Raw genomic sequence first — 26,288 nt, forward strand, 5'->3', positions numbered from 1 at the left:
GGCAGGTGGCAAAATGTATTTTATTGTTGCAGTTGGTAGAAACGGAATAGCAGGACAACCCGGGGTGGGGAGAGTCTCGTCTTCCTTTTCTCCCCTGATCTTCACCCTAAGAGGGATTCTTGGCTGCCCAGAATTACAGCCCCAGACTCTTTAGTAAAATGCTCACGGGCATGTCGGCCACGAGGAAGCAGATGATAAGTTTATTTTTTTTAAAGATTTAGTTATTTGCTTGAAAGTCAGTGTTAAACAGAGAGAGAAGGAGAGGCAGAGAGAGAGAGAGAGAGAGAGAGAGAGAGAGAGAGAGAGGTCTTCCATCTGCTGGTTCACTCCCCAATTGGCCACAAGGGCCAGAGCTGCGCCGCTCCAAAGCCAGGAGCCAGGAGACTCTTCCAGGTCTCCCACGGCTATGCAGGGGCCCAAGCACTTGGGCCATCTTCACTGCTTTCCCAGGCCACAGCAGAGAGCAGGATTGGAAGTTTAGCACCCTGGACTCAATCGGCGCCCATATGGGATGCTTGCAGGACTGGCAGTGGCTTTCACCGGCTATGCCACAGCAGTGTCCCTGCATATGCAAATCGGAATGACATACCACTACACTCTCACTCGATTGGACAACACTCCAAAGTTGATACTCATCCAGAGCTTGACAAAGTGAAAAGTGTAAATTGTCCTCCTAGGCAGAGAGTGTTTCAACTGATACAAACTTGGGCAGAACAGTTTGAATGGTCAAGTGTGCATTCACATACACGTTTTCCAAGATGTGTCCTTCTCTTTTTGAAAGATGTATTCATGCATTCGAAAGGCAGAGTTAGAGAGAGGCAGTGATCCTCTGGTTCACTCCCTAATGGCCTCAACCTCCAGAGCTGAGACGATCCTAAGCCAGGAGCCAGGAGCCAGGAGCCAGGAGCCAGGAGCCAGGAGCTGCTTCTGCGTCTCCCATGTGGGTGCAGTCCTGGGGCCATCCTCTGTGGCATACCCAGGTACAATAACAGGGAGCTGGACCTGATGAGGAGTAGCCCGGACTGGAACCAGCACCCATGTGGGATGCTGGCCCCATAGGTCCTAGACATCGGCTTTACCCGCTGTGCCACAGCGCCGGCCCCTTCCACAGAGCTTTGAAGTACACTTGAATGAGGCTGCTGCCAGCACATGACATGCTGGTTGACAATACACATTTTTATGAATAGAATGAGCACACTGAAATTAGAATGAAAAATGAATACATACATTAGAAATAGTTGTTTATCGTCAAGTCCTGCGTGCATAAGACACTATTTCAATGCGTTTTCATTAATTTAATAAGAATGTAGCGGATGTATCAAATTGCACATATTAATGTGATTCTGTGTGATGTCTTGATGCATGTGTACATTGTGTAATAGCTATTCATGGGACTGGTGCTATGGCCTAGGGGGCAACACCACCACCTGCAATGGCAGCATCCCATATGGGTGCCAGTTAGAGTCTCAGTGCTGGGTAGTTACCCGCATACCATAATCACCTTTTGTCTTCTTTTTTTTTTTTTTAAAAAACAGGTTTTTGGTATGTAGTCACATATACAACTTCTGTTTATTAAGTGGTGTTCTTTTAATTTATTTGAAAGGCAGAGTGACCGAGAGAGGGGAAGAAACAGAGCAAAGAGGAGATCTTCCAGGGAGGCTAGCAGGGAGCTGCATTGGAAACAGAGCAGCCAGGAGTCCCGCACAGCTGTGGGCTGCTGGAGCCCTAAGTGGAGGCAACACAGCCTCGGCTCCACCTTCTTCACTTTAGTCCTTTCCTACTGAACTCACTTGAATCCTTTCTACCGAATGCGTCTTTTTCTTAACTATGAAGGATCTTCTAAAAGTTGTTAGAAATGTATTAAGAGGCTGGCGCCGAGGCTCACTTGGCTAATCCTCTGCCTGTGGTGCTGGCAGCCCCGGTTCTAGTCCCAATTGGGGCGCTGGATTCTGTCCCAGTTGCTCATCTTCCAGTCCAGCTCTCTGCTGTGGCCCAGGAAGGCAATGGAGGATGGCCCAGGTCCTTGGGCCCTGCACCCACATGGGAGACCAGGAGGAGGCACCTGGCTCCTGGCTTGGGATCGGCACAGTGTGCCAGCCGCAGCGGGATGGCCATGGCAGCCATTTGAGAGGTGAAACAACAGAAGGAAGACCTTTCTCTCTCTCTCTGTCTCTCTCTCTCTCTCTGTCTAACCGTGCCTGCCTTCCTATAAATAAATGAATAAAGAAAGAAAGAAAGAAAAGAAAAAGAAAAAAAGGCAATGTATTAAGAAAATCCATGTTTCTATATCAATTTTTAACCCTAAAATAATTGTATTTTTAAAAGGAATTTTGCAAATCTTTGAAAAGGACTTTTGTGTAAAATGTCCCCTTAGGGGCCTGTAGGGTGAGAGAAAGGATTAGTTCACACCCTACAGGGCTGACCTCCCATAGTGCATGTTCTGGCCACTCCCCTTCCACTCCAGCTTTCTGCCACTGCACCTGGGAAAGCTGTGGGAATGGCCCAAGTACTCCAGCCCCTGCCCCTCTTGGGGGAGACCAGGATGGAATTCCTGGCTCCTGGGCTCAGCCTGGCCCAGCCCTGCCTGTGGCTCCCAGCTGGGGAGGGAGCCAGCAGATGCAAGACAGGTTGTTGTCACTCTTCCTTCCCAATGAAGCTTTTCACAAAGTACCCGCTCCATTCGTTTGATATTCGTGTTGCTCCCTGGGATTTCTTTGGTTGTATCTGTCAAGGTTGCCTGTCCCCAACACTTGATTTTCAACTCTGATGTTCCTTTGAGTTTGGCTACAAATGTCAACGCAAAGGGTGGGGCAAAATGAAGCTGGCTGTCAGACAGAAACCCAGCTCTGGGATTTCCTGAGCTGAGCGCTGATTGGATTCGAACCTGGCCCAGGTATAAAGCCGGAAGGAAGCGCGGAGAGATGGAGCCTCCTTGCGACTGCAGCGGCCACGGGAAACCACCTCTCTCTGAGTCCTAGAGTGTGTTCACCTGGATCAGGATTTCATCCACGGCAGGTAGCTCAATTTCTTATTCTGTTAGGCCATATTTGGTGCCTGTGCTTTTGAGAAAGTCCTTATGCCAAAAGCGTTGAAGACTCCATTTCAACTTTAAAAACGTCTTTGGGAGACGTTTATTAATGCCACCTATGTTATCCTAATATGCTTTAGGTGCGTTGTCTCTCTGTTCTCTTCATGTTTCTCCATGTACTCTTCTGTAGGAGTATTCACGGATGTTTTCAAACATGTATTTATTTTTTGAGTGGCAGGGTTAAGACAGAGAGATGGAGAGACGGGGAAAGAGGTCTTCCCTCCTTGGGTTCTGCTATGACATTAACAAGCCTGGAAAAGAGACCTTCTCATTTCTCCACATTTCGATCTCTGTTAGGGCTTCCCATAGAAAGGAAACCACGTAGCAAATCAGCAGAGAGGGGCAGGCCGCTCTAGCTTAGGTGGTTAATCCTCCGCCTAGGGGCCAGCATCCCCAATGGGCTCTGATTGGAGTTCCAACGGCTCTGCTCTCAACCCTGCTCCCTGAGATGGCCTGGGAAAGCAGTGGAAGGAGATCCAAGTGCTCTGACCCACTGTACCCACGGGGGATGCAGAAGCAGCTCCAGGTTTGGATGGGCCCAGCTCTGGCTGTTGAGGCCATTTGGGGAGTGAACAGGCAGATGGAAGACCTCCCTCTCTCTCTGTGTGTGTGTGTGTGTGTGTGTGTGTGTGTGTGTGTGATTCTGCCTGTGAAATGAATGAATCCATCTTTACTAAAGAGAGACTACGTAGAGAAGACCCTCTGGGGGAAATTCTAGGGGGACGATCTAGAACACACCTGGGGACTCAGAGTCGCCCACTTTCCTGTCTTGCAGCCATGACGCCTGAGAGCTCCGGCCCCCAGAACCCCAGCTGCCACATCATGACATTCTACCCAACCATGGAGGAGTTTATGGACTTCAACCAATTTATCGCTCAGATGGAATCTCAGGGTGCACACCGAGGAGGCCTGGCCAAGGTCATCCCACCCAAGGAGTGGAGGGCCAGACAGAGCTACGACGACATGGATGACATCTTGATAGCCCGCCCCCTCCAGCAGAAGGCCTATGGCGGGGCAGGTGTCTTCACTCAGTTCCACAGAAAGAGGAGAGCCATGACCCTGAGACAGTATCGCCAGCTGGCCACCAGCACAAAATACCAGACCCCACCGCACCTGACTTTCGAAGAGTTGGAGCAAAAGTACTGGAAGACCCGTGTCTACGATGCCCCGATCTACGGCGCTGGCATCAGCGGCTCTCTGTTTGATGAAAACATGGCACACTGGAACCTCAGGCGCCTGGGCTCGCCTCTGGACCTGCTGGCGCAGGAGTGCGGCGTCGTCATCGAGGGCGTCAACACGCCCTACCTGTACTTTGGCATGTGGAAGACCACGTTCGCCTGGCACACGGAGGACATGGACCTGTACAGCATCAACTACCTGCACTTCGGGGAGCCCAAGACGTGGTACACGGTGCCCCCGGAGCACGGGCGGCGCCTGGAGCGCCTGGCCGGGCAGCTGTTCCCGGGCAGTTCCCGCAGCTGCCAGGCCTTCCTGCGGCACAAGGTGGCCCTCATCTCGCCCAGCGTCCTGCGGCAGAACGGCATCCCCTTCCGCCGCGTCACTCAGCAGGCTGGCGAGTTCATGGTGACCTTTCCTTACGGCTACCACGCGGGCTTCAACCACGGCTTCAACTGCGCCGAAGCCATCAATTTCGCCACCCCGCGCTGGATCGACTATGGCAAAGTGGCCTCCCAGTGCAGCTGCGGGGAGGCCAGGGTCACCTTTGACATGGACCCCTTCGTTCGTATCCTGCAACCCGAGCGCTACGAGCTGTGGAAACGCGGGCAAGACCGTGGCGCTGTGGCCCTCCCGGAGCCCATGGGCCAAACAAGCCAGGATCCACACACTAGCCGGGAGCCAGGCACCAGCCAGACGCTTCTCACCAGCCAGGGGCCAAGCCTCAGCCAGGAGCCACGCAGCAGTGAGGAACCTCACAGCAGCCAGGAGCTTCTCACCAGCCAGGGGCCAAGCCTCAGCCAGGAGCCAGGCACCAGTGAGGAGCCATGCAGCAGCCAGAAATCACGCCGCTGCCTGAAGCCGCGCCCCAGCCACGCGTTGTGCACCAGCCAGGAGCTGACGGCCTGTAGGCAGGATCGCGGGCTCTGGAGGGCTGCCCTGGGCCTCAGGCAGCTTTCCTCGCCCCAGGCTAGGTCCACTGGGCCTGTGCCGGCCTCTGGTAGCACCCGTCGAGCTGCTCCTGTGGGCCCCGGATCTCAGTTGGCTCTGGGCCGCAGCAGTGATGTCACACTGCACACTGACGTTCGCAGGTCCAGGCAGCCCAGCCTGGCCTGGTTACCGACTCCAGCTCTGTCTGCCGAGGCTGTGCGCCTGTCAGCTGCCAGACCTAGTCGTGGTCGTGGTCGGCGCCCTCGGCCACTGCAAGCTGAGGAGCCCAGCCTGGAGGTTCCACCCAAGAGGCGGCTGTTGTCCCCCTCTGCACACACCGATGCTGGCGCCGAGGCTCCGCCCCTGCCCAGTGATGGGGCTTCAGAGGTCAGTGCTACTCAGAGCCCTGAACGCCCGTTTCCTGCCAAGGCTTCGGGATGTTGCTGCGCCCCGGATCTTCAACCCTTGGGGCCCCCGCTGGATCCCCATGCCCCGATGCACCCGGGCCCCTGCCTGCTCTCCTTGGACAGCATCACCGTGGGTCTCCCTGACGTGGTGCCGCTGACTCCTCCCAGCACCAGCGTGCAGCCATTCAGAAGCTTCTGCAGGGACACTGCTGGGGACTGGGCGTCTCCTGGGAATCAGGCAGAGGATGGGGTGGTGCGCCGCACTTGCGCCTCCAGAACCTTGGCTGCGTCTGTGCTTGCCCCCGGCCCTGGTGTGCCTGATGCTAGTCCCCTCTGGCTCAAGCCACAGGGAGGCGCTTTCTGGTGGCATGAGCCAAGTTCAGCACCAGTGAACGCTCTTCAGCCCCTGAGCCCTTGACCATCTGCTCTGTGACTGTGCAGCGGCCCCTGACCCTCAGAACCTGTAAAGTTCCCAGCCACGGGAGCATTCGTCCTGGCCTGTCCCCACTGGAGACCTAGTACCTGACTGGCATTTCTGATTTCTGCCTGTTATGCATTCCTCGTGCAAAGAGAAACGAGAACTCCTTGGCGTGTTTTTAAACTTAAATTGTATATGAAGCAGAGTAGATGAAAGGTAGTCAATGATTGTATTTTTGTATTCTTGTTGCTGAAGTTGTTTTAATTGCTCAAATAAACTTCACTGAATGAATTTAGTGTAAGTTTTTTCTCTAAGCTGGTTTAAAAAAGAAAATGTAGGAATAAGCTTATCTTAGCAATGCAGTCAGAACAAAAGGGATAGGATCAAGTACTCATGAATGCCAATGGCAGCTGACAAAATTCAAGCCCAGGTAGGCCTTGTTTCAAAACATACCACCACGAGGAAGCTGCATACCCTCTGAAGATGCAGACTTTTTATTTAGTTACTATTTAGTACCAAAGTCAGCATTTTACTGAAGAAGAAATACTTGATACATGTCTAGCAAAATATATAGAATTTAGAGGCATCCCTAATACAAAATGAAGGTTATATGTGCAGGAAGGCAGGTGGCAAAATGTATTTTATTGTTGCAGTTGGTAGAAGCGGAATAGCAGGACAACCCGGGGTGGGGAGAGTCTCGTCTTCCTTTTCTCCCCTGATCTTCACCCTAAGAGGGATTCTTGGCTGCCCAGAATTACAGCCCCAGACTCTTTAGTAAAATGCTCACGGGCATGTCGGCCACGAGGAAGCAGATGATAAGTTTATTTTTTTTAAAGATTTAGTTATTTGCTTGAAAGTCAGTGTTAAACAGAGAGAGAAGGAGAGGCTGAGAGAGAGAGAGAGGTCTTCCATCTGCTGGTTCACTCCCCAATTGGCCACAAGGGCCAGAGCTGCGCCGCTCCAAAGCCAGGAGCTAGGAGACTCTTCCAGGTCTCCCACGGCTCCACGGCTACGCAGGGGCCCAAGCACTTGGGCCATCTTCACTGCTTTCCCAGGCCACAGCAGAGTGCAGGATTGGAAGTTTAGCGCCCTGGACTCAATTGGCGCCCATATGGGATGCTTGCAGGACTGGTAGTGGCTTTCACCGGCTATGCCACAGCAGTGTCCCTGCATATGCAAATCGGAATGACATACCACTACACTCTCACTCGATTGGACAACACTCAAAAGTTGATACTCATCCAGAGCTTGACAAAGTGAAAAGTGTAAATTGTCCTCCTAGGCAGAGAGTGTTTCAACTGATACAAACTTGGGCAGAACAGTTTGAATGGTCAAGTGTGCATTCACATACATGTTTTCCAAGATCTGTTCTTCTCTTTTTGAAAGATGTATTCATGCATTCGAAAGGCAGAGTTAGAGAGAGGCAGTGATCCTCTGGTTCACTCCCTAATGGCCTCAACCTCCAGAGCTGAGATGATCCTAAGCCAGGAGCCAGGAGCCAGGAGCTGCTTCTGCGTCTCCCATGTGGGTGCAGTCCTGGGGCCATCCTCTGTGGCATACCCAGGTACAATAACAGGGAGCTGGACCTGATGAGGAGTAGCCCGGACTGGAACCAGCACCCATGTGGGATGCTGGCCCCATAGGTCCTAGACATCGGCTTTACCCGCTGTGCCACAGCGCCGGCCCCTTCCACAGAGCTTTGAAGTACACTTGAATGAGGCTGCTGCCAGCACATGACATGCTGGTTGACAATACACATTTTTATGAATAGAATGAGCACACTGAAATTAGAATGAACAATGAATACATACATTAGAAATAGTTGTTTATCGTCAAGTCCTGCGTGCAGAAGACACTATTTCAATGCGTTTTCATTAATTTAATAAGAATGTAGCGGATGTATCAAATTGCACATATTAATGTGATTCTGTGTGATGTCTTGATGCATGTGTACATTGTGTAATAGCTATTCATGGGACTGGTGCTATGGCCTAGGGGGCAACACCACCACCTGCAATGGCAGCATCCCATATGGGTGCCAGTTAGAGTCTCAGTGCTGGGTAGTTACCCGCATACCATAATCACCTTTTGTCTTCTTTTTTTTTTTTTTAAAAAACAGGTTTTTGGTATGTAGTCACATATACAACTTCTGTTTATTAAGTGGTGTTCTTTTAATTTATTTGAAAGGCAGAGTGACCGAGAGAGGGGAAGAAACAGAGCAAAGAGGAGATCTTCCAGGGAGGCTAGCAGGGAGCTGCATTGGAAACAGAGCAGCCAGGAGTCCCGCACAGCTGTGGGCTGCTGGAGCCCTAAGTGGAGGCAACACAGCCTCGGCTCCACCTTCTTCACTTTAGTCCTTTCCTACTGAACTCACTTGAATCCTTTCTACCGAATGCGTCTTTTTCTTAACTATGAAGGATCTTCTAAAAGTTGTTAGAAATGTATTAAGAGGCTGGCGCCGAGGCTCACTTGGCTAATCCTCTGCCTGTGGTGCTGGCAGCCCCGGTTCTAGTCCCAATTGGGGCGCTGGATTCTGTCCCAGTTGCTCATCTTCCAGTCCAGCTCTCTGCTGTGGCCCAGGAAGGCAATGGAGGATGGCCCAGGTCCTTGGGCCCTGCACCCACATGGGAGACCAGGAGGAGGCACCTGGCTCCTGGCTTGGGATCGGCACAGTGTGCCAGCCGCAGCGGGATGGCCATGGCAGCCATTTGAGAGGTGAAACAACAGAAGGAAGACCTTTCTCTCTCTCTCTGTCTCTCTCTCTCTGACTAACCGTGCCTGCCTTCCTATAAATAAATGAATAAAGAAAGAAAGAAAGAAAAGAAAAAGAAAAAAAGGCAATGTATTAAGAAAATCCATGTTTCTATATCAATTTTTAACCCTAAAATAATTGTATTTTTAAAAGGAATTTTGCAAATCTTTGAAAAGGACTTTTGTGTAAAATGTCCCCTTAGGGGCCTGTAGGGTGAGAGAAAGGATTAGTTCACACCCTACAGGGCTGACCTCCCATAGTGCATGTTCTGGCCACTCCCCTTCCACTCCAGCTTTCTGCCACTGCACCTGGGAAAGCTGTGGGAATGGCCCAAGTACTCCAGCCCCTGCCCCTCTTGGGGGAGACCAGGATGGAATTCCTGGCTCCTGGGCTCAGCCTGGCCCAGCCCTGCCTGTGGCTCCCAGCTGGGGAGGGAGCCAGCAGATGCAAGACAGGTTGTTGTCACTCTTCCTTCCCAATGAAGCTTTTCACAAAGTACCCGCTCCATTCGTTTGATATTCGTGTTGCTCCCTGGGATTTCTTTGGTTGTATCTGTCAAGGTTGCCTGTCCCCAACACTTGATTTTCCACTCTGATGTTCCTTTGAGTTTGGCTACAAATGTCAACGCAAAGGGTGGGGCAAAATGAAGCTGGCTGTCAGACAGAAACCCAGCTCTGGGATTTCCTGAGCTGAGCGCTGATTGGATTCGAACCTGGCCCAGGTATAAAGCCGGAAGGAAGCGCGGAGAGATGGAGCCTCCTTGCGACTGCAGTGGCCACGGGAAACCACCTCTCTCTGAGTCCTAGAGTGTGTTCACCTGGATCAGGATTTCATCCACGGCAGGTAGCTCAATTTCTTATTCTGTTAGGCCATATTTGGTGCCTGTGCTTTTGAGAAAGTCCTTATGCCAAAAGCGTTGAAGACTCCATTTCAACTTTAAAAACGTCTTTGGGAGACGTTTATTAATGCCACCTATGTTATCCTAATATGCTTTATGTGCGTTGTCTCTCTGTTCTCTTCGTGTTTCTCCATGTACTCTTCTGTAGGAGTATTCACGGATGTTTTCAAACATGTATTTATTTTTTGAGTGGCAGGGTTAAGACAGAGAGATGGAGAGACGGGGAAAGAGGTCTTCCCTCCTTGGGTTCTGCTATGACATTGACAAGCCTGGAAAAGAGACCTTCTCATTTCTCCACATTTCGATCTCTGTTAGGGCTTCACCTAGAAAGGAAACCACGTAGCAAATCAGCAGAGAGGGGCAGGCCGCTCTAGCTTAGGTGGTTAATCCTCCGCCTAGGGGCCAGCATCCCCAATGGGCTCTGATTGGAGTTCCAACGGCTCTGCTCTCAACCCTGCTCCCTGAGATGGCCTGGGAAAGCAGTGGAAGGAGATCCAAGTGCTCTGACCCACTGTACCCACGGGGGATGCAGAAGCAGCTCCAGGTTTGGATGGGCCCAGCTCTGGCTGTTGAGGCCATTTGGGGAGTGAACAGGCAGATGGAAGACCTCCCTCTCTCTCTCTCTCTCTGTGTGTGTGTGTGTGTGTGTGTGTGTGTGATTCTGCCTGTGAAATGAATGAATCCATCTTTACTAAAGAGAGACTACGTAGAGAAGACCCTCTGGGGGAAATTCTAGGGGGACGATCTAGAACACACCTGGGGACTCAGAGTCGCCCACTTTCCTGTCTTGCAGCCATGACGCCTGAGAGCTCCGGCCCCCAGAACCCCAGCTGCCACATCATGACATTCTACCCAACCATGGAGGAGTTTATGGACTTCAACCAATTTATCGCTCAGATGGAATCTCAGGGTGCACACCGAGGAGGCCTGGCCAAGGTCATCCCACCCAAGGAGTGGAGGGCCAGACAGAGCTACGACGACATGGATGACATCTTGATAGCCCGCCCCCTCCAGCAGAAGGCCTATGGCGGGGCAGGTGTCTTCACTCAGTTCCACAGAAAGAGGAGAGCCATGACCCTGAGACAGTATCGCCAGCTGGCCACCAGCACAAAATACCAGACCCCACCGCACCTGACTTTCGAAGAGTTGGAGCAAAAGTACTGGAAGACCCGTGTCTACGATGCCCCGATCTACGGCGCTGGCATCAGCGGCTCTCTGTTTGATGAAAACATGGCACACTGGAACCTCAGGCGCCTGGGCTCGCCTCTGGACCTGCTGGCGCAGGAGTGCGGCGTCGTCATCGAGGGCGTCAACACGCCCTACCTGTACTTTGGCATGTGGAAGACCACGTTCGCCTGGCACACGGAGGACATGGACCTGTACAGCATCAACTACCTGCACTTCGGGGAGCCCAAGACGTGGTACGCGGTGCCCCCGGAGCACGGGCGGCGCCTGGAGCGCCTGGCCGGGCAGCTGTTCCCGGGCAGTTCCCGCAGCTGCCAGGCCTTCCTGCGGCACAAGGTGGCCCTCATCTCGCCCAGCGTCCTGCGGCAGAACGGCATCCCCTTCCGCCGCGTCACTCAGCAGGCTGGCGAGTTCATGGTGACCTTTCCTTACGGCTACCACGCGGGCTTCAACCACGGCTTCAACTGCGCCGAAGCCATCAATTTCGCCACCCCGCGCTGGATCGACTATGGCAAAGTGGCCTCCCAGTGCAGCTGCGGGGAGGCCAGGGTCACCTTTGACATGGACCCCTTCGTTCGTATCCTGCAACCCGAGCGCTACGAGCTGTGGAAACGCGGGCAAGACCGTGGCGCTGTGGCCCTCCCGGAGCCCATGGGCCAAACAAGCCAGGATCCACACACTAGCCGGGAGCCAGGCACCAGCCAGACGCTTCTCACCAGCCAGGGGCCAAGCCTCAGCCAGGAGCCACGCAGCAGTGAGGAACCTCACAGCAGCCAGGAGCTTCTCACCAGCCAGGGGCCAAGCCTCAGCCAGGAGCCAGGCACCAGTGAGGAGCCATGCAGCAGCCAGAAATCACGCCGCTGCCTGAAGCCGCGCCCCAGCCACGCGTTGTGCACCAGCCAGGAGCTGACGGCCTGTAGGCAGGATCGCAGGCTCTGGAGGGCTGCCCTGGGCCTCAGGCAGCTTTCCTCGCCCCAGGCTAGGTCCACTGGGCCTGTGCCGGCCTCTGGTAGCACCCGTCGAGCTGCTCCTGTGGGCCCCGGATCTCAGTTGGCTCTGGGCCGCAGCAGTGATGTCACACTGCACACTGACGTTCGCAGGTCCAGGCAGCCCAGCCTGGCCTGGTTACCGACTCCAGCTCTGTCTGCCGAGGCTGTGCGCCTGTCAGCTGCCAGACCTGGTCGTGGTCGTGGTCTTGGTCGTAGTCGTGGTCGTGGTCGGCGTCCTCGGCCACTGCAAGCTGAGGAGCCCAGCCTGGAGGTTCCACCCAAGAGGCGGCTGTTGTCCCCCTCTGCACACACCGATGCTGGCGCCGAGGCTCCGCCCCTGCCCAGTGATGGGGCTTCAGAGGTCAGTGCTACTCAGAGCCCTGAACGCCCGTTTCCTGCCAAGGCTTCGGGATGTTGCTGCGCCCCGGATCTTCAACCCTTGGGGCCCCCGCTGGATCCCGATGCACCCGGGCCCCTGCCTGCTCTCCTTGGACAGCATCACCGTGGGTCTCCCTGACGTGGTGCCGCTGACTCCTCCCAGCACCAGCGTGCAGCCATTCAGAAGCTTCTGCAGGGACACTGCTGGGGACTGGGCGTCTCCTGGGAATCAGGCAGAGGAGGGGGTGGTGCGCCGCACTTGCGCCTCCAGAACCTTGGCTGCGTCTGTGCTTGCCCCCGGCCCTGGTGTGCCTGATGCTAGTCCCCTCTGGCTCAAGCCACAGGGAGGCGCTTTCTGGTGGCATGAGCCAAGTTCAGCACCAGTGAACGCTCTTCAGCCCCTGAGCCCTTGACCATCTGCTCTGTGACTGTGCAGCGGCCCCTGACCCTCAGAACCTGTAAAGTTCCCAGCCACGGGAGCATTCGTCCTGGCCTGTCCCCACTGGAGACCTAGTACCTGACTGGCATTTCTGATTTCTGCCTGTTATGCATTCCTCGTGCAAAGAGAAACGAGAACTCCTTGGCGTGTTTTTCAACTTAAATTGTATATGAAGCAGAGTAGATGAAAGGTAGTCAATGATTGTATTTTTGTATTCTTGTTGCTGAAGTTGTTTTAATTGCTCAAATAAACTTCACTGAATGAATTTAGTCTAAGTTTTTTCTCTAAGCTGGTTTAAAAAAGAAAATGTAGGAATAAGCTTATCTTAGCAATGCAGTCAGAACAAAAGGGATAGGATCAAGTACTCATGAATGCCAATGGCAGCTGACAAAATTCAAGCCCAGGTAGGCCTTGTTTCAAAACATACCACCACGAGGAAGCTGCATACCCTCTGAAGATGCAGACTTTTTATTTAGTTACTATTTAGTACCAAAGTCAGCATTTTACTGAAGAAGAAATACTTGATACATGTCTAGCAAAATATATAGAATTTAGAGGCATCCCTAATACAAAATGAAGGTTATATGTGCAGGAAGGCAGGTGGCAAAATGTATTTTATTGTTGCAGTTGGTAGAAACGGAATAGCAGGACAACCCGGGGTGGGGAGAGTCTCGTCTTCCTTTTCTCCCCTGATCTTCACCCTAAGAGGGATTCTTGGCTGCCCAGAATTACAGCCCCAGACTCTTTAGTAAAATGTTCACGGGCATGTCGGCCACGAGGAAGCAGATGATAAGTTTATTTTTTTTAAAGATTTAGTTATTTGCTTGAAAGTCAGTGTTAAACAGAGAGAGAAGGAGAGGCAGACAGAGAGACAGAGAGAGAGAGAGAGAGAGGTCTTCCATCTGCTGGTTTACTCCCCAATTGGCCACAAGGGCCAGAGCTGCGCCGCTCCAAAGCCAGGAGCCAGGAGACTCTTCCAGGTCTCCCACGGCTCCACGGCTACGCAGGGGCCCAAGCACTTGGGCCATCTTCACTGCTTTCCCAGGCCACAGCAGAGTGCAGGATTGGAAGTTTAGCACCCTGGACTCAATTGGCGCCCATATGGGATGCTTGCAGGACTGGCAGTGGCTTTCACCGGCTATGCCACAGCAGTGTCCCTGCATATGCAAATCGGAATGACATACCACTACACTCTCACTCGATTGGACAACACTCCAAAGTTGATACTCATCCAGAGCTTGACAAAGTGAAAAGTGTAAATTGTCCTCCTAGGCAGAGAGTGTTTCAACTGATACAAACTTGGGCAGAACAGTTTGAATGGTCAAGTGTGCATTCACATACACGTTTTCCAAGATGTGTCCTTCTCTTTTTGAAAGATGTATTCATGCATTCGAAAGGCAGAGTTAGAGAGAGGCAGTGATCCTCTGGTTCACTCCCTAATGGCCTCAACCTCCAGAGCTGAGACGATCCTAAGCCAGGAGCCAGGAGCCAGGAGCCAGGAGCTGCTTCTGCGTCTCCCATGTGGGTGCAGTCCTGGGGCCATCCTCTGTGGCATACCCAGGTACAATAACAGGGAGCTGGACCTGATGAGGAGTAGCCCGGACTGGAACCAGCACCCATGTGGGATGCTGGCCCCATAGGTCCTAGACATCGGCTTTACCCGCTGTGCCACAGCGCCGGCCCCTTCCACAGAGCTTTGAAGTACACTTGAATGAGGCTGCTGCCAGCACATGACATGCTGGTTGACAATACACATTTTTATGAATAGAATGAGCACACTGAAATTAGAATGAAAAATGAATACATACATTAGAAATAGTTGTTTATCGTCAAGTACTGCGTGCATAAGACACTATTTCAATGCGTTTTCATTAATTTAATAAGAATGTAGCGGATGTATCAAATTGCACATATTAATGTGATTCTGTGTGATGTCTTGATGCATGTGTACATTGTGTAATAGCTATTCATGGGACTGGTGCTATGGCCTAGCGGGCAACACCACCACCTGCAATGGCAGCATCCCATATGGGTGCCAGTTAGAGTCTCAGTGCTGGGTAGTTAGCCGCATACCATAATCACTTTTTGTCTTTTTTTTTTTAAAAAAAAAAAAAAACAGGTTTTTGGTATGTAGTCACATATACAACTTCTGTTTATTAAGTGGTGTTCTTTTAATTTATTTGAAAGGCAGAGTGACCGAGAGAGGGGAAGAAACAGAGCAAAGAGGAGATCTTCCAGGGAGGCTAGCAGGGAGCTGCATTGGAAACAGAGCAGCCAGGAGTCCCGCACAGCTGTGGGCTGCTGGAGCCCTAAGTGGAGGCAACACAGCCTCGGCTCCACCTTCTTCACTTTAGTCCTTTCCTACTGAACTCACTTGAATCCTTTCTACCGAATGCGTCTTTTTCTTAACTATGAAGGATCTTCTAAAAGTTGCTAGAAATGTATTAAGAGGCTGGCGCCGAGGCTCACTTGGCTAATCCTCTGCCTGTGGTGCTGGCAGCCCCGGTTCTAGTCCCAATTGGGGCGCTGGATTCTGTCCCAGTTGCTCATCTTCCAGTCCAGCTCTCTGCTGTGGCCCAGGAAGGCAATGGAGGATGGCCCAGGTCCTTGGGCCCTGCACCCACATGGGAGACCAGGAGGAGGCACCTGGCTCCTGGCTTGGGATCGGCACAATGTGCCAGCCGCAGCGGGATGGCCATGGCAGCCATTTGAGAGGTGAAACAACAGAAGGAAGACCTTTCTCTCTCTCTCTGTCTCTCTCTCTCTCTCTGTCTAACTGTGCCTGCCTTCCTATAAATAAATGAATAAAGAAAGAAAGAAAAAGAAAAAAAGGAAATGTATTAAGAAAATCCATGTTTCTATATCAATTTTAACACTAAAATAATTGTATTTTTAAAAGGAATTTTGCAAATCTTTGAAAAGGACTTTTGTGTAAAATGTCCCCTTAGGGGCCTGTAGGGTGAGAGAAAGGATTAGTTCACACCCTACAGGGCTGACCTCCCATAGTGCATGTTCTGGCCACTCCCCTTCCACTCCAGCTTTCTGCCACTGCACCTGGGAAAGCTGTGGGAATGGCCCAAGTACTCCAGCCCCTGCCCCTCTTGGGGGAGACCAGGATGGAATTCCTGGCTCCTGGGCTCAGCCTGGCCCAGCCCTGCCTGTGGCTCCCAGCTGGGGAGGGAGCCAGCAGATGCAAGACAGGTTGTTGTCACTCTTCCTTCCCAATGAAGCTTTTCACAAAGTACCCGCTCCATTCGTTTGATATTCGTGTTGCTCCCTGGGATTTCTTTGGTTGTATCTGTCAAGGTTGCCTGTCCCCAACACTTGATTTTCCACTCTGATGTTCCTTTGAGTTTGGCTACAAATGTCAACGCAAAGGGTGGGGCAAAATGAAGCTGGGCTGTCAGACAGAAACCCAGCTCTGGGATTTCCTGAGCTGAGCGCTGATTGGATTCGAACCTGGCCCAGGTATAAAGCCGGAAGGAAGCGCGGAGAGATGGAGCCTCCTTGCGACTGCAGCGGCCACGGGAAACCACCTCTCTCTGAGTCCTAGAGTGTGTTCACCTGGATCAGGATTTCGTCCACGGCAGGTAGCTCAATTTCTTATTCTGTTAGGCCATATTTGGTGCCTGTGCTTTTGAGAAAGTCCTTATGCCAAAAGCGTTGAAGACTCCATTTCAACTTTAAAAACGTCTTTGGGAGACGTTTATTAATGCCACCTATGTTATCCTAATATGCTTTATGTGCGTTGTCTCTCTGTTCTCTTCATGGTTCTCCATGTACTCTTCTGTAGGAGAATTCACAGATTTTTTCAAACATGTATTTATTTTTTGAGTGGCAGGGTTAAGACAGAGAGATGGAGAGACAGGGAAAGAGGTCTTCCCTCCTTGGGTTCTGCTATGACATTGACAAGCCTGGAAAAGAGACCTTCTCATTTCTCCACATTTCGATCTCTGTTAGGGCTTCCCATAGAAAGGAAACCACGTAGCAAATCAGCAGAGAGGGGCAGGCCGCTCTAGCTTAGGTGGTTAATCCTCCGCCTAGGGGCCAGCATCCCCAATGGGCTCTGATTGGAGTTCCAACGGCTCTGCTCTCAACCCTGCTCGCTGAGATGGCCTGGGAAAGCAGTGGAAGGAGATCCAAGTGCTCTGACCCACTGTACCCACGGGGGATGCAGAAGCAGCTCCAGGTTTGGATGGGCCCAGCTCTGGCTGTTGAGGCCATTTGGGGAGTGAACAGGCAGATGGAAGACCTCCCTCTCTCACTCTCTCTCTCTGTGTGTGTGTGTGTGTGTGTGTGTGTGATTCTGCCTGTGAAATGAATGAATCCATCTTTACTAAAGAGAGACTACGTAGAGAAGACCCTCTGGGGGAAATTCTAGGGGGACGATCTAGAACACACCTGGGGACTCAGAGTCGCCCACTTTCCTGTCTTGCAGCCATGACGCCTGAGAGCTCCGGCCCCCAGAACCCCAGCTGCCACATCATGACATTCTACCCAACCATGGAGGAGTTTATGGACTTCAACCAATTTATCGCTCAGATGGAATCTCAGGGTGCACACCGAGGAGGCCTGGCCAAGGTCATCCCACCCAAGGAGTGGAGGGCCAGACAGAGCTACGACGACATGGATGACATCTTGATAGCCCGCCCCCTCCAGCAGAAGGCCTATGGCGGGGCAGGTGTCTTCACTCAGTTCCACAGAAAGAGGAGAGCCATGAGCCTGAGACAGTATCGCCAGCTGGCCACCAGCACAAAATACCAGACCCCAGCGCACCTGACTTTCGAAGAGTTGGAGCAAAAGTACTGGAAGACCCGTGTCTACGATGCCCCGATCTACGGCGCTGGCATCAGCGGCTCTCTGTTTGATGAAAACACGGCACACTGGAACCTCAGGCGCCTGGGCTCGCCTCTGGACCTGCTGGCGCAGGAGTGCGGCGTCGTCATCGAGGGCGTCAACACGCCCTACCTGTACTTTGGCATGTGGAAGACCACGTTCGCCTGGCACACGGAGGACATGGACCTGTACAGCATCAACTACCTGCACTTCGGGGAGCCCAAGACGTGGTACGCGGTGCCCCCGGAGCACGGGCGGCGCCTGGAGCGCCTGGCCGGGCAGCTGTTCCCGGGCAGTTCCCGCAGCTGCCAGGCCTTCCTGCGGCACAAGGTGGCCCTCATCTCGCCCAGCGTCCTGCGGCAGAACGGCATCCCCTTCCGCCGCGTCACTCAGCAGGCTGGCGAGTTCATGGTGACCTTTCCTTACGGCTACCACGCGGGCTTCAACCACGGCTTCAACTGCGCCGAAGCCATCAATTTCGCCACCCCGCGCTGGATCGACTATGGCAAAGTGGCCTCCCAGTGCAGCTGCGGGGAGGCCAGGGTCACCTTTGACATGGACCCCTTCGTTCGTATCCTGCAACCCGAGCGCTACGAGCTGTGGAAACGCGGGCAAGACCGTGGCGCTGTGGCCCTCCCGGAGCCCATGGGCCAAACAAGCCAGGATCCACACACTAGCCGGGAGCCAGGCACCAGCCAGACGCTTCTCACCAGCCAGGGGCCAAGCCTCAGCCAGGAGCCACGCAGCAGTGAGGAACCTCACAGCAGCCAGGAGCTTCTCACCAGCCAGGGGCCAAGCCTCAGCCAGGAGCCAGGCACCAGTGAGGAGCCATGCAGCAGCCAGAAATCACGCCGCTGCCTGAAGCCGCGCCCCAGCCACGCGTTGTGCACCAGCCAGGAGCTGACGGCCTGTAGGCAGGATCGCGGGCTCTGGAGGGCTGCCCTGGGCCTCAGGCAGCTTTCCTCGCCCCAGGCTAGGTCCACTGGGCCTGTGCCGGCCTCTGGTAGCACCCGTCGAGCTGCTCCTGTGGGCCCCGGATCTCAGTTGGCTCTGGGCCGCAGCAGTGATGTCACACTGCACACTGACGTTCGCAGGTCCAGGCAGCCCAGCCTGGCCTGGTTACCGACTCCAGCTCTGTCTGCCGAGGCTGTGCGCCTGTCAGCTGCCAGACCTAGTCGTGGTCGTGGTCGGCGTCCTCGGCCACTGGCAGCTGAGGAGCCCAGCCTGGAGGTTCCACCCAAGAGGCGGCTGTTGTCCCCCTCTGCACACACCGATGCTGGCGCCGAGGCTCCGCCCCTGCCCAATGATGGAGATTTGGAGGTCAACACTAAGTAGAGTCCTGAGTGCCCATTTCCTGCCAAGGCTTCGGGATGTTGCTGCGCCCCGGATCTTCAACCCTTGGGGCCCCCGCTGGATCCCCATGCCCCGATGCACCCGGGCCCCTGCCTGCTCTCCTTGGACAGCATCACCGTGGGTCTCCCTGACGTGGTGCCGCTGACTCCTCCCAGCACCAGCGTGCAGCCATTCAGAAGCTTCTGCAGGGACACTGCTGGGGACTGGGCGTCTCCTGGGAATCAGGCAGAGGAGGGGGTGGTGCGCCGCACTTGCGCCTCCAGAACCTTGGCTGCGTCTGTGCTTGCCCCCGGCCCTGGTGTTCCTGATGCTAGTCCCCTCTGGCTCAAGCCACAGGGAGGCGCTTTCTGGTGGCATGAGCCAAGTTCAGCACCAGTGAACGCTCTTCAGCCCCTGAGCCCTTGACCATCTGCTCTGTGACTGTGCAGCGGCCCCTGACCCTCAGAACCTGTAAAGTTCCCAGCCACGGGAGCATTCGTCCTGGCCTGTCCCCACTGGAGACCTAGTACCTGACTGGCATTTCTGATTTCTGCCTGTTATGCATTCCTCGTGCAAAGAGAAACGAGAACTCCTTGGCGTGTTTTTCAACTTAAATTGTATATGAAGCAGAGTAGATGAAAGGTAGTCAATGATTGTATTTTTGTATTCTTGTTGCTGAAGTTGTTTTAATTGCTCAAATAAACTTCACTGAATGAATTTAGTCTAAGTTTTTTCTCTAAGCTGGTTTAAAAAAGAAAATGTAGGAATAAGCTTATCTTAGCAATGCAGTCAGAACAAAAGGGATAGGATCAAGTACTCATGAATGCCAATGGCAGCTGACAAAATTCAAGCCTAGGTAGGCCTTGTTTCAAAACATACCACCACGAGGAAGCTGCATACCCTCTGAAGATGCAGACTTTTTATTTAGTTACTATTTAGTACCAAAGTCAGCATTTTACTGAAGAAGAAATACTTGATACATGTCTAGCAAAATATATAGAATTTAGAGGCATCCCTAATACAAAATGAAGGTTATATGTGCAGGAAGGCAGGTGGCAAAATGTATTTTATTGTTGCAGTTGGTAGAAACGGAATAGCAGGACAACCCGGGGTGGGGAGAGTCTCGTCTTCCTTTTCTCCCCTGATCTTCACCCTAAGAGGGATTCTTGGCTGCCCAGAATTACAGCCCCAGACTCTTTAGTAAAATGTTCACGGGCATGTCGGCCACGAGGAAGCAGATGATAAGTTTATTTTTTTTAAAGATTTAGTTATTTGCTTGAAAGTCAGTGTTAAACAGAGAGAGAAGGAGAGGCAGACAGAGAGACAGAGAGAGAGAGAGAGAGAGGTCTTCCATCTGCTGGTTTACTCCCCAATTGGCCACAAGGGCCAGAGCTGCGCCGCTCCAAAGCCAGGAGCCAGGAGACTCTTCCAGGTCTCCCACGGCTCCACGGCTACGCAGGGGCCCAAGCACTTGGGCCATCTTCACTGCTTTCCCAGGCCACAGCAGAGTGCAGGATTGGAAGTTTAGCACCCTGGACTCAATTGGCGCCCATATGGGATGCTTGCAGGACTGGCAGTGGCTTTCACCGGCTATGCCACAGCAGTGTCCCTGCATATGCAAATCGGAATGACATACCACTACACTCTCACTCGATTGGACAACACTCCAAAGTTGATACTCATCCAGAGCTTGACAAAGTGAAAAGTGTAAATTGTCCTCCTAGGCAGAGAGTGTTTCAACTGATACAAACTTGGGCAGAACAGTTTGAATGGTCAAGTGTGCATTCACATACACGTTTTCCAAGATGTGTCCTTCTCTTTTTGAAAGATGTATTCATGCATTCGAAAGGCAGAGTTAGAGAGAGGCAGTGATCCTCTGGTTCACTCCCTAATGGCCTCAACCTCCAGAGCTGAGACGATCCTAAGCCAGGAGCCAGGAGCCAGGAGCCAGGAGCTGCTTCTGCGTCTCCCATGTGGGTGCAGTCCTGGGGCCATCCTCTGTGGCATACCCAGGTACAATAACAGGGAGCTGGACCTGATGAGGAGTAGCCCGGACTGGAACCAGCACCCATGTGGGATGCTGGCCCCATAGGTCCTAGACATCGGCTTTACCCGCTGTGCCACAGCGCCGGCCCCTTCCACAGAGCTTTGAAGTACACTTGAATGAGGCTGCTGCCAGCACATGACATGCTGGTTGACAATACACATTTTTATGAATAGAATGAGCACACTGAAATTAGAATGAAAAATGAATACATACATTAGAAATAGTTGTTTATCGTCAAGTACTGCGTGCATAAGACACTATTTCAATGCGTTTTCATTAATTTAATAAGAATGTAGCGGATGTATCAAATTGCACATATTAATGTGATTCTGTGTGATGTCTTGATGCATGTGTACATTGTGTAATAGCTATTCATGGGACTGGTGCTATGGCCTAGCGGGCAACACCACCACCTGCAATGGCAGCATCCCATATGGGTGCCAGTTAGAGTCTCAGTGCTGGGTAGTTAGCCGCATACCATAATCACTTTTTGTCTTTTTTTTTTTTTAAAAAAAAAAAAAAAGGTTTTTGGTATGTAGTCACATATACAACTTGTGTTTATTAAGTGGTGTTCTTTTAATTTATTTGAAAGGCAGAGTGACCGAGAGAGGGGAAGAAACAGAGCAAAGAGGAGATCTTCCAGGGAGGCTAGCAGGGAGCTGCATTGGAAACAGAGCAGCCAGGAGTCCCGCACAGCTGTGGGCTGCTGGAGCCCTAAGTGGAGGCAACACAGCCTCAGCTCCACCTTCTTCACTTTAGTCCTTTCCTACTGAACTCACTTGAATCCTTTCTACTGAATGCGTCTTTTTCTTAACTATGAAGGATCTTCTAAAAGTTGCTAGAAATGTATTAAGAGGCTGGCGCCGAGGCTCACTTGGCTAATCCTCTGCCTGTGGTGCTGGCAGCCCCGGTTCTAGTCCCAATTGGGGCGCTGGATTCTGTCCCAGTTGCTCATCTTCCAGTCCAGCTCTCTGCTGTGGCCCAGGAAGGCAATGGAGGATGGCCCAGGTCCTTGGGCCTGCACCCACATGGGAGACCAGGAGGAGGCACCTGGCTCCTGGCTTTGGATCGGCACAATGTGCCAGCCGCAGCGGGATGGCCATGGCAGCCATTTGAGAGGTGAAACAACAGAAGGAAGACCTTTCTCTCTCTCTCTGTCTCTCTCTCTCTCTCTCTGTCTAACCGTGCCTGCCTTCCTATAAATAAATGAATAAAGAAAGAAAGAAAGAAAAGAAAAAGAAAAAAAGGAAATGTATTAAGAAAATCCATGTTTCTATATCAATTTTTAACCCTAAAATAATTGTATTTTTAAAAGGAATTTTGCAAATCTTTGAAAAGGACTTTTGTGTAAAATGTCCCCTTAGGGGCCTGTAGGGTGAGAGAAAGGATTAGTTCACACCCTACAGGGCTGACCTCCCATAGTGCATGTTCTGGCCACTCCCCTTCCACTCCAGCTTTCTGCCACTGCACCTGGGAAAGCTGTGGGAATGGCCCAAGTACTCCAGCCCCTGCCCCTCTTGGGGGAGACCAGGATGGAATTCCTGGCTCCTGGGCTCAGCCTGGCCCAGCCCTGCCTGTGGCTCCCAGCTGGGGAGGGAGCCAGCAGATGCAAGACAGGTTGTTGTCACTCTTCCTTCCCAATGAAGCTTTTCACAAAGTACCCGCTCCATTCGTTTGATATTCGTGTTGCTCCCTGGGATTTCTTTGGTTGTATCTGTCAAGGTTGCCTGTCCCCAACACTTGATTTTCAACTCTGATGTTCCTTTGAGTTTGGCTACAAATGTCAACGCAAAGGGTGGGGCAAAATGAAGCTGGCTGTCAGACAGAAACCCAGCTCTGGGATTTCCTGAGCTGAGGGCTGATTGGATTCGAACCTGGCCCAGGTATAAAGCCAGAAGGAAGCGCGGAGAGATGGAGCCTCCTTGCGACTGCAGCGGCCACGGGAAACCACCTCTCTCTGAGTCCTAGAGTGTGTTCACCTGGATCAGGATTTCATCCACGGCAGGTAGCTCAATTTCTTATTCTGTTAGACCGTATTTGGTGCCTGTGCTTTTGAGAAAGTCCTTATGCCAAAAGCGTGAAGACTCCATTTCAACTTTAAAAACGTCTTTGGGAGACGTTTATTAATGCCACCTATGTTATCCTAATATGCTTTATGTGCGTTGTCTCTCTGTTCTCTTCGTGTTTCTCCATGTACTCTTCTGTAGGAGTATTCACGGATGTTTTCAAACATGTATTTATTTTTTGAGTGGCAGGGTTAAGACAGAGAGATGGAGAGACGGGGAAAGAGGTCTTCCCTCCTTGGGTTCTGCTATGACATTAACAAGCCTGGAAAAGAGACCTTCTCATTTCTCCACATTTCGATCTCTGTTAGGGCTTCCCATAGAAAGGAAACCACGTAGCAACTCAGCAGAGAGGGGCAGGCCGCTCTAGCTTAGGTGGTTAATCCTCCGCCTAGGGGCCAGCATCCCCAATGGGCTCTGATTGGAGTTCCAACGGCTCTGCTCTCAACCCTGCTCCCTGAGATGGCCTGGGAAAGCAGTGGAAGGAGATCCAAGTGCTCTGACCCACTGTACCCACGGGGGATGCAGAAGCAGCTCCAGGTTTGGATGGGCCCAGCTCTGGCTGTTGAGGCCATTTGGGGAGTGAACAGGCAGATGGAAGACCTCCCTCTCTCACTCTCTCTCTGTGTGTGTGTGTGTGTGTGTGTGCATGTGTGTGATTCTGCCTGTGAAATGAATGAATCCATCTTTACTAAAGAGAGACTACGTAGAGAAGATCCTCTGGGGGAAATTCTAGGGGGACGATCTAGAACACACCTGGGGACTCAGAGTCGCCCACTTTCCTGTCTTGCAGCCATGACGCCTGAGAGCTCCGGCCCCCAGAACCCCAGCTGCCACATCATGACATTCTACCCAACCATGGAGGAGTTTATGGACTTCAACCAATTTATCGCTCAGATGGAATCTCAGGGTGCACACCGAGGAGGCCTGGCCAAGGTCATCCCACCCAAGGAGTGGAGGGCCAGACAGAGCTACGACGACATGGATGACATCTTGATAGCCCGCCCCCTCCAGCAGAAGGCCTATGGCGGGGCAGGTGTCTTCACTCAGTTCCACAGAAAGAGGAGAGCCATGAGCCTGAGACAGTATCGCCAGCTGGCCACCAGCACAAAATACCAGACCCCAGCGCACCTGACTTTCGAAGAGTTGGAGCAAAAGTACTGGAAGACCCGTGTCTACGATGCCCCGATCTACGGCGCTGGCATCAGCGGCTCTCTGTTTGATGAAAACACGGCACACTGGAACCTCAGGCGCCTGGGCTCGCCTCTGGACCTGCTGGCGCAGGAGTGCGGCGTCGTCATCGAGGGCGTCAACACGCCCTACCTGTACTTTGGCATGTGGAAGACCACGTTCGCCTGGCACACGGAGGACATGGACCTGTACAGCATCAACTACCTGCACTTCGGGGAGCCCAAGACGTGGTACGCGGTGCCCCCGGAGCACGGGCGGCGCCTGGAGCGCCTGGCCGGGCAGCTGTTCCCGGGCAGTTCCCGCAGCTGCCAGGCCTTCCTGCGGCACAAGGTGGCCCTCATCTCGCCCAGCGTCCTGCGGCAGAACGGCATCCCCTTCCGCCGCGTCACTCAGCAGGCTGGCGAGTTCATGGTGACCTTTCCTTACGGCTACCACGCGGGCTTCAACCACGGCTTCAACTGCGCCGAAGCCATCAATTTCGCCACCCCGCGCTGGATCGACTATGGCAAAGTGGCCTCCCAGTGCAGCTGCGGGGAGGCCAGGGTCACCTTTGACATGGACCCCTTCGTTCGTATCCTGCAACCCGAGCGCTACGAGCTGTGGAAACGCGGGCAAGACCGTGGCGCTGTGGCCCTCCCGGAGCCCATGGGCCACACAAGCCAGGATCCACACACTAGCCGGGAGCCAGGCACCAGCCAGCCGCTTCTCACCAGCCAGGGGCCAAGCCTCAGCCAGGAGCCAGGCACCAGTGAGGAGCCATGCAGCAGCCAGAAATCACGCCGCTGCCTGAAGCCGCGCCCCAGCCACGCGTTGTGCACCAGCCAGGAGCTGACGGCCTGTAGGCAGGATCGCGGGCTCTGGAGGGCTGCCCTGGGCCTCAGGCAGCTTTCCTCGCCCCAGGCTAGGTCCACTGGGCCTGTGCCGGCCTCTGGTAGCACCCGTCGAGCTGCTCCTGTGGGCCCCGGATCTCAGTTGGCTCTGGGCCGCAGCAGTGATGTCACACTGCACACTGACGTTCGCAGGTCCAGGCAGCCCAGCCTGGCCTGGTTACCGACTCCAGCTCTGTCTGCCGAGGCTGTGCGCCTGTCAGCTGCCAGACCTGGTCGTGGTCATGGTCGGCGTCCTCGGCCACTGCCAGCTGAGGAGCCCAGCCTGGAGGTTCCACCCAAGAGGCGGCTGTTGTCCCCCTCTGCACACACCAATGCTGGCGCCGAGGCTCCGCCCCTGCCCAGTGATGGAGCTTCAGAGGTCAGTGCTACTCAGAGCCCTGAACGCCCGTTTCCTGCCAAGGCTTCGGGATGTTGCTGCGCCCCGGATCTTCAACCCTTGGGGCCCCCGCTGGATCCCCATGCCCCGATGCACCCGGGCCCCTGCCTGCTCTCCTTGGACAGCATCACCGTGGGTCTCCCTGACGTGGTGCCGCTGACTCCTCCCAGCACCAGCGTGCAGCCATTCAGAAGCTTCTGCAGGGACACTGCTGGGGACTGGGCGTCTCCTGGGAATCAGGCAGAGGATGGGGTGGTGCGCCGCACTTGCGCCTCCAGAACCTTGGCTGCGTCTGTGCTTGCCCCCGGCCCTGGGGTGCCTGATGCTAGTCCCCTCTGGCTCAAGCCACAGGGAGGCGCTTTCTGGTGGCATGAGCCAAGTTCAGCACCAGTGAACGCTCTTCAGCCCCTGAGCCCTTGACCATCTGCTCTGTGACTGTGCAGTGGCCCCTGACCCTCAGAACCTGTAAAGTTCCCAGCCACGGGAGCATTCGTCCTGGCCTGTCCCCACTGGAGACCTAGTACCTGACTGGCATTTCTGATTTCTGCCTGTTATGTATTCCTCGTGCAAAGAGAAACGAGAACTCCTTGGCGTGTTTTTCAACTTAAATTGTATATGAAGCAGAGTAGATGAAAGGTAGTCAATGATTGTATTTTTGTATTCTTGTTGCTGAAGTTGTTGTAATTGCTCAAATAAACTTCACTGAATGAATTTAGTGTAAGTTTTTTCTCTAAGCTGGTTTAAAAAAGAAAATGTAGGAATAAGCTTATCTTAGCAATGCCGTCAGAACAAAAGTGATAGGATCAAGTACTCATGAATGCCAATGGCAGCTGACAAAATTCAAGCCTAGGTAGGCCTTGTTTCAAAACATACCACCACGAGGAAGCTGCATA

General features: G+C 53.0%; 4 protein-coding genes across 4 annotated transcripts; all 4 read left to right on the forward strand.

Moving 5' to 3' along the window:
* The first annotated feature begins 3,834 nt into the window (after positions 1-3,834).
* LOC100347458 (lysine-specific demethylase 4D-like) lies at positions 3,835-6,294 on the forward strand. Its single transcript, XM_002708440.6, has one exon. It carries the CDS (start codon positions 3,866-3,868, stop codon positions 6,017-6,019), a length of 2,154 nt encoding a protein of 717 aa, XP_002708486.5. The 5' UTR covers positions 3,835-3,865; the 3' UTR covers positions 6,020-6,294.
* A 4,124-nt stretch (positions 6,295-10,418) lies between these two features.
* On the forward strand, positions 10,419-12,456 carry LOC138846094 (lysine-specific demethylase 4D-like). Its single transcript, XM_070060751.2, has one exon. It carries the CDS (start codon positions 10,465-10,467, stop codon positions 12,358-12,360), a length of 1,896 nt encoding a protein of 631 aa, XP_069916852.2. The 5' UTR covers positions 10,419-10,464; the 3' UTR covers positions 12,361-12,456.
* Positions 12,457-17,061: 4,605 nt separating this feature from the next.
* On the forward strand, positions 17,062-19,462 carry LOC138846096 (lysine-specific demethylase 4D-like). Its single transcript, XM_070060756.2, has one exon. The coding sequence runs from the start codon at positions 17,101-17,103 to the stop codon at positions 18,829-18,831; it is 1,731 nt and encodes a 576-aa protein (XP_069916857.2). The 5' UTR covers positions 17,062-17,100; the 3' UTR covers positions 18,832-19,462.
* Positions 19,463-23,695: 4,233 nt separating this feature from the next.
* Positions 23,696-26,027, forward strand: LOC138846099 (lysine-specific demethylase 4D-like). The gene has a single exon (XM_070060769.2). The coding sequence runs from the start codon at positions 23,734-23,736 to the stop codon at positions 25,813-25,815; it is 2,082 nt and encodes a 693-aa protein (XP_069916870.2). The 5' UTR covers positions 23,696-23,733; the 3' UTR covers positions 25,816-26,027.
* Positions 26,028-26,288: the final 261 nt, after the last annotated feature.

The sequence above is a fragment of the Oryctolagus cuniculus genome, chromosome 1, assembly GCF_051225735.1.
Source record: "Oryctolagus cuniculus isolate XC-2025 breed Fujian yellow rabbit chromosome 1, ASM5122573v1, whole genome shotgun sequence".
Classification (NCBI taxonomy): Eukaryota; Metazoa; Chordata; class Mammalia; order Lagomorpha; family Leporidae; genus Oryctolagus; species Oryctolagus cuniculus.

Coding starts and splice junctions, on each gene's coding strand:
- LOC100347458 (XM_002708440.6), top strand. CDS start 3,866: ATGACGCCTGAGAGCTCCGGCCCCCAGAACCCCAGCTGCCACATCATG.
- LOC138846094 (XM_070060751.2), top strand. CDS start 10,465: ATGACGCCTGAGAGCTCCGGCCCCCAGAACCCCAGCTGCCACATCATG.
- LOC138846096 (XM_070060756.2), top strand. CDS start 17,101: ATGACGCCTGAGAGCTCCGGCCCCCAGAACCCCAGCTGCCACATCATG.
- LOC138846099 (XM_070060769.2), top strand. CDS start 23,734: ATGACGCCTGAGAGCTCCGGCCCCCAGAACCCCAGCTGCCACATCATG.